The 6,941-nt window shown below is 41.6% G+C and overlaps 1 protein-coding gene across 6 annotated transcripts in view; it reads right to left on the minus strand.

Moving 5' to 3' along the window:
* Window positions 1–6,304, minus strand: part of LOC117776030 (echinoderm microtubule-associated protein-like 6) — a 36,634-nt gene extending 30,330 nt beyond the window's left edge. For all 6 annotated transcript variants that reach the window (XM_034609716.1, XM_034609715.1, XM_034609713.1 and 3 more), the window contains exon 1: window positions 5,844–6,304. In XM_034609716.1, the coding sequence (XP_034465607.1) occupies window positions 5,844–6,040 (197 nt within the window). In that variant the 5' untranslated portion in view covers window positions 6,041–6,304. The remainder of the gene's footprint in view (window positions 1–5,843) is intronic.
* Window positions 6,305–6,941: the final 637 nt, after the last annotated feature.

Genomic DNA, 6,941 nt, shown 5'->3' on the forward strand with positions numbered 1-6,941 from the left:
GCATAAATACTTGTGTGACGCAGCGAGAGCCAATCAGTGTTGAGATTCTCCTGAAGTTACAGAGAATCAGAAATGGACGACACCCCCGAATGTCATACATTTTTAAACCCAGTCTATGTTCTGAACAGCTGATATGAAACGTCTTATGAACACAACACTGCTCGGATTTGTTCTCCGTTACACCAGCGTGACTCAAGCCTTTATCCTGATTTCTGAGTCAAAACAACATTAAGCTCCAACAGTGGCTGCAAACATTTTCTTGACTTCAGCTCACACAACACCCTTCAGCCCCAAAGCACAACAGCACACAACAATGCATCACTGGCCGCTGCGCACGGCTGCCGGTCCTGCTGCTTACAGCGATGACAACAACGATGCTAGCCCCCTTCTTCAACAGCTTAGCCAATGAGCTCCCGGTGAGAGGGATATGAGCTACGCTACGCTCCAGAGGACTCCCTACCTTCAGGCACACACACACACACACACACACACACACACACACACACACACACACACACACACACACACACACACACACACACACACACACACACACACACACTCCATGCCCCTGGTCGCCCTGCTGGTCAGCCTCAGCTCTGTAATTAGTGTTTCTGGAAGACCTGGTTTTGTGGTCGCTGAAGATGAGGATGAAGACGATGATGATGATGATGAGCCTGCAGGTCCCAGCCTCTCTACTCTCAGTGTTAATCGATGCATAAAGTTCAACACTCCCTCAACCAGCAGTGACCCACACACTGGATTTAAATCACAGGGAAAAACTGTCTGTTTCACACCCTGACAGTAACAGTTAGTTATTAAACTGTAAAATCATTATGTTGTTTTACGTATTAATCAAACCTGCAGTCGTCTTTCTAATCTAAATTATCCAAATCTCAACAAAAATGTTGTCTATCTATCTATCTATCTATCCATCTATCCATCTATCCATCTATCCATCCATCCATCTATCTATCTATCTATCTATCTATCTGTCTGTCCGTCCGTCCGTCCGTCTACCTATCTACCTATCTATCTATCTATCTATCTATCTATCTATCTATCTATCTATCTATCTATCTATCTATCTATCTATCTATCTATCTATCTATCTATCTGTCTGTATAAAGATATTTCTATCTTCATTCCTGTTTCAGTACTAAAATCTAATTTCATGCTTCACAATTCTGGTGCAGGGATGAATCTCTCTCAGTCTCTTATCAACACGAGGTCAGTTCTTTGGGTTCATTTCAATTCAAGTAAATTAAAAAACCTGAATGAAAGTCAACAGATTGTTTTCACTCGTTTCAGTGAGCGACTCAACACGAGCTGTGGTAAAAATAAACTTGTTTTGCATTTTTATAAAGATGGTTTCATAGAAATGAACTGAGTCACTAGAAAACTGGAAAATAAATATTATTATGAAACATGATGGGATTTGGTAAATACTACTACTAATTTTAAAATGTAATCATTACAGAGCAGCTCAGTGTGTGTTTGTGTTTGTGTTTGTGTGTGTGTTGCATATGTCTTGTGTCTCTTGGGTGTTCTGCATGTCAACCAACTCCCTGCAGCTGGAAACACAAACAGTTGTGTGTGTGTGTGCCTGTGTGTGTTGTGCGTATGTAAATATGTGTGTGTTCTATGTTTCCACAGTGTCGTGTCTCTTGGGTGATCTGCATGTCAACCAACTCTCTGCGGCTGTAGACACCAACAGCAATGCTTTGTTTGTGTGTGTGTTTGCGTGTGTGTTTGCGTGTGTGTTTGCGTGTGTGTGACCTGGGAGATCACAGTTTTTTCTCTGGAGATGTGACATCTACAAAGCTCGTCGCTAAACTTCATAACGTTGTCTTTGGCGAGTGGACAAAAAACAAATTCAGTTTTTCACTGAGCCGAGAGCCTCCGTGTTCTCTGTTGCTTCTCTACCGTAACACAAAGACAACTGAGGAGACTTTAAAAGACAAAAAACGTAAATTTCAAAACAAATACTTGCTGGTGGAAAATAGAAACCGTCACTGACCTGAACGACCACTCATCCCGACCTGGTTGATTTAACGCTGTCGAGCAGAAACACCATCAAAACAACACAACAACTATAATGAGGTCGTTTGGTTTGGTTTACTTCCTCCTGAGCGTGTGTGTTAGTCGGTCAGGTTCTGCCTGCAGGCGACCAGAGGGAAGTGGGACAGGAAAAGGAAAGAAAGAAGAGACAGAGGACGACAGAAAAAGAGAGAGAGAGAGATGGAGAGAGAGGGTGTGTACTGATGAAGTGAAAATACAAACTAAAAGACATCTTCTTCAGCCACAGTTCCTCCTCATTCATCACCTCTGATCTTCTGCCATTCACAAATATATAATTAGAATGTCTCTCAGTAGAACTCATACGTCCAACAAAATCCAGATAGAAGTATATATGTGTAATATAAGTCCTCCAGTATGTATATGAATTATTCTCCAACCTTGACCCCTCTTTGCATCCTTTGCCAAGTTTGGAGTGAAACATCAACTCCTCCTCCTCCGCAGCATTCAAATCTTCTTTTGAATCCAAACCACAAAGTTTTAAGAGGATTTAAAATGATCTGGATTCAATTATGAATTTGTATTTGTTGAAATGATGTTGAACTCTGACCACAGTCTTCATGAAGTAAAGAAGGACCATGAGCCGCTGAGAGCAGGGAGAGGATTTAAACCGAAGTCAACAACGAACTGTGTGGAAGAGAGAGTAAAGTGAACAGATCTGAAGTGAGCTGGAAACTCCAGCTCTTTACAGCTGCCATGATAATCGCCGCTATTCAGCAGCAGCCCGACGCTTCGCCGCAAGACGAGCATAAAGGCCGATCGCCCCCCGGGAGGGCTCGGCTATGAAAGACCCAATGAAAGAAAAAGGCAGTCCCACTCTCTGCCCTTCAGAAGAAACTAAACATGGATTTAATGCGTCAACATGGAGCCTGCAATTACTGAAGTGATCCATCAGGCTCGGAGAAAGAAGAGAGAGCCGTTATGATTCAGAGCTCTCAACACACTGAGCGGCACAAACTGATTTAAAACCAGAAAAAACGCTGACGAGGAAGAAAAACTCAACATCCAGCTTCACTAAGTGTTTCATTTCTAATCCTACAAATTCATATTTTATAGGATCATTCAGTTTTAAACAAATTAAAATATAAATCACCAACACTGTCACCAGGTTGATTGTAGATAACTGTGGGTTCAATGAGCTCTAGGTCAAGCAGTTCTTTAGCATTGCTTTGACCTTTGACCTTGTGGAATTTGCTGACTGATCACCACAGACATGAAACTTTGAATGAAGGTAATAAATCGTTGGGAGCAGCGGCTGTTTGAATTAAACAATCTGGTCTCTTTAGATTCACATAAACACTCTTCACTAATTGAAAAAGCCGAATCGGCGACAGACTCATGTAAGTTTGAGTATTAAACTGTTCTGGTTGAGGTTTTTCTATTTTCCCCACTCGGGACCACAACTCATCACCATCCATCACAGTGTAATGGTGCGTTGGCAGATTTCCATGGTGACGGTGGTGCCAGTGGTGATGAAAAGGCCTCTGACTGCATCAGACCGGACCAGTGACGGGGATGTTTCCTGCAGCCGGTGCTAACAGTGCTAACAGTGCTAACAGTGCTAATACCATTGATACGATGTCTGTTCAAATCCTGTGTCTATGTCACTGAGAACAGACGAACATTTGAAAGATGGCCGACCTTAACGGTGCACGGAAAAAATAAAAACATATGTCATCACAAGTGGGGAAATCACATCAGAGTCAAGAAGGTATATTTGGTTTTCACCCCTGTTTGTAAAGTTTTTTTGTTTGTCAGCAGGATTACGCAAAAATACCAAAACGATTTTCATGAAACTTGGTGGAAGAAAGAACTAAATGGAGGCAAAGGATTTCCCCCCCACTTTCTTTAACATTATGAGATGTCTATTGATATTTTTTACTGATTTCCCACAGAAAATGTCATGAATCCTGATGACATTTTTTGGTCATACTTAGAAGACTAGGTTTCATGGGGGCTAGTATTTTTCTCAGCTGCGGTGGGGTAACAAGTAAAGCTACAAATCTTCAACTATCTAACTGACATCATGTGGATTCAGTAGAGAATCAACAGTTTATATGAATCTATAGAAGTTAGAGAACTAGGTATAATGAATGTGGCTCCTCCAGATGCAGCAGTGAACCCGCAGTCGGCTGTGAGGGATAATCTGGCACAAACACAAATTTAACACTTCTATCAGAGCACGAGCGGCTGAGGCAGCATCCAGCTTTTCAATTAGTGCCTCACACACACACACACACACACACACACACACACACACACACACACACACACACACACACACAACACACACACACACACACTCGGTACCGCAGGCTGCAGCTGGCTGGCCTGATGTATAAACTGTCCAAACACGCCTGCTGCTCTGATGACTCATGGGCTGTTTAGTGTTGGTGAATACATCAGGTGTGTGTGTGTTTGAGCGTGTTAGCATGTGTGTTAGCATGAGTGTAAGCTTGTGTGTGAGCTTGTGTGTGACCATGTTATTATGAATGAGTGACCTCAGTGAAACATCTTCCTCCTCTATTTGCTCTAATTTCCTCTCATCAACACAGGAAATCCCTCTTTCTCCTTTCGCTTCTGTGACAACGTCGGCGAAAAGTTATTTTTGAATTTAACTGAAAAAGCTCTAAGTCCAGTGTGGCCTCTCTTTTATCTCTGGGTTTGGTCTCCACCACTTCAGCTGCTAAATGCTCCACTGTGTTCAACAGCTGCTGCTCACTGCAGGAAACACAAAGTAAAGTTGTGCTGCAAAAACTATGAGCTAAAAGAGGCTAAAACGATCAGAAGCAGAGTTTTTCTGTGATTCTTTGAGCCAGAACCTGTTCAGCGTTGTTTCTGATTTGGAAACAGAATCTGGATTATATAATTATCAGATAATCCCAGATTAAAGGTGTTGGGTGTTTGCTTAGTTTTATGCTCTGAATTTTTTTTTAATTAGTTCATGCAGAGCCACAAGCTCCGCTGCAGGGTTTAAAGGGGTTCCCAGGTTTCATGGAAACATAGTTCATCTTGCATATATACAAAACAACAATCAAATATATAATTGAATCAGTGTGGTTTAAATGTGTAAAGAATCAAATTTTCTCCCAAGCTCAGTTTTCAAAATGATGTGTTTACGTTTGAAGATAAAGTCCAGACGCGTTTCTCTGTGGAAACTGTTCACTAACCTGCACTGGATCTGAAGCAAATGAGCTTCACTGAGGTTAGAGTCCAAACTTTATCACTGACATCAGGATAAATTGTAATTACACTGCAGATAATTATGATGAATAACTGTAATCAGAGCTCAAAGTGATGTTTTTCAACTCAACGATGATTCAAAAGTGACAGGAGCCTCACAGTTTAGAGACGGAACCATGTGACGAGTCAGTTTCTCAGTTTAACAACAACAAACGTCCACATTTATAGTTCTGCTGCTTTTTATCCCTGCTACGATCCACGGTGAGATCCTGAACCTCCATCTGACTATTGGTGCCACAACCAGGACACGTGTCCATCAGGACTGTAGAGACATGTCAACGTTTAATGTTCAGATTCTCGTTAGAAGAACCTTTCTCCTGTTTCCTCACAGTTTTAGCTCCACTACTTGTAACACACTTGAGAAATTATCATCATATTGGAGATACAATGAATATTGTGTATTTAAACTGTCACATAAGATTTTATATTTGAAGTATTTATGAGTATGATTTGGCTGCTGAAATGACTATTCACCAGTAAATAGTTTGAACTCAAGGATCCAGGTGTGGCAGCAGTCCTACCTGATGATGTCATCGTTGTGCCCCAGGTAAAACCTCTGGCTGTGCTCTCTGGTGTTGTAAACCACGCCGACCCCGGCCACGAAGTACACCACCTCCTTCCCGGCCGTGTAGTACAGGTTATTGCGGCACTGGTGGCCCCGGTACCCATAGACCCAGTCCAGTCTGAGCCGGCAGCCCGGGGCGCTCCGGTCCGACATGGCCACTCATCTGAGGGTCCACACCGTGTTCACCAGTTCGCTCCTGAAGCTTCCTTTGAGTCCAAGATCCTCCAGAAGAACAGGGTTCTGATCAGTTCACCGATATTTCACTTGTACAAATAACCTGCTGAGCGTTGGTGCTTCTCTTCAGATTATTCTGGTTATTTCCATGATTAAATGTTTGTTTAAATCAAGTATTTAATGTAATTTTCTTTTAAAGGTTAACGAGGGAAAATGTAGATGTTCCTCCACTCTTCATTCTTCTTTCCCCAGAGGACAAACTCAAACAAACAAGATGGAAAGAGATGAAAAATCTTATAATAATCTCAATATATTTATATATATAATTCTGCTGTAACCTGCAGACCTTATTTTTTCCTTATGAAGCATCTGTCATTTAATCTGAAGCATCGTCTGCAGCTTCACAACAAATAAACTTCTCACACACTCAGTTATCATGTCTCTGTAATATTTCCATATTTCCATAATCCTCTGTCACTGTTCACCTCAGAGCTGCAAATGAATGAAAATCATTTCACAGTTAATTCTGCTGACACGACGCTTTATGACTCTACTGCGGTTTGAGTGTAATTTACTTCAATGGACTACGAGTCTTTTTATTGTTCTCTATGGTGAAGTTACAGCTTCAATCCTATCAAATATTCATTATTCATAACACAAGACCAACTTCTCTGTATCCATCATTCAGTTATTTTAAGGAGCAGGAAGCCTGAGCCTGGAACACTCTCTGCTTCACGCCACCTACAAACACAGATAATATTTCTATCCTCAGCTTTCAGAAAAATGAAATATTATGATGCAGAGACAGAAATAAAGAAAAGACTGTAACGCTTGTGGAAAACTTCTCCTCGTGTCCAGGAACCAAAGAGGCAGAGACACT

This window comes from Hippoglossus hippoglossus, chromosome 15 (assembly GCF_009819705.1).
Source record: "Hippoglossus hippoglossus isolate fHipHip1 chromosome 15, fHipHip1.pri, whole genome shotgun sequence".
Lineage (NCBI taxonomy): Eukaryota > Metazoa > Chordata > Actinopteri > Pleuronectiformes > Pleuronectidae > Hippoglossus > Hippoglossus hippoglossus.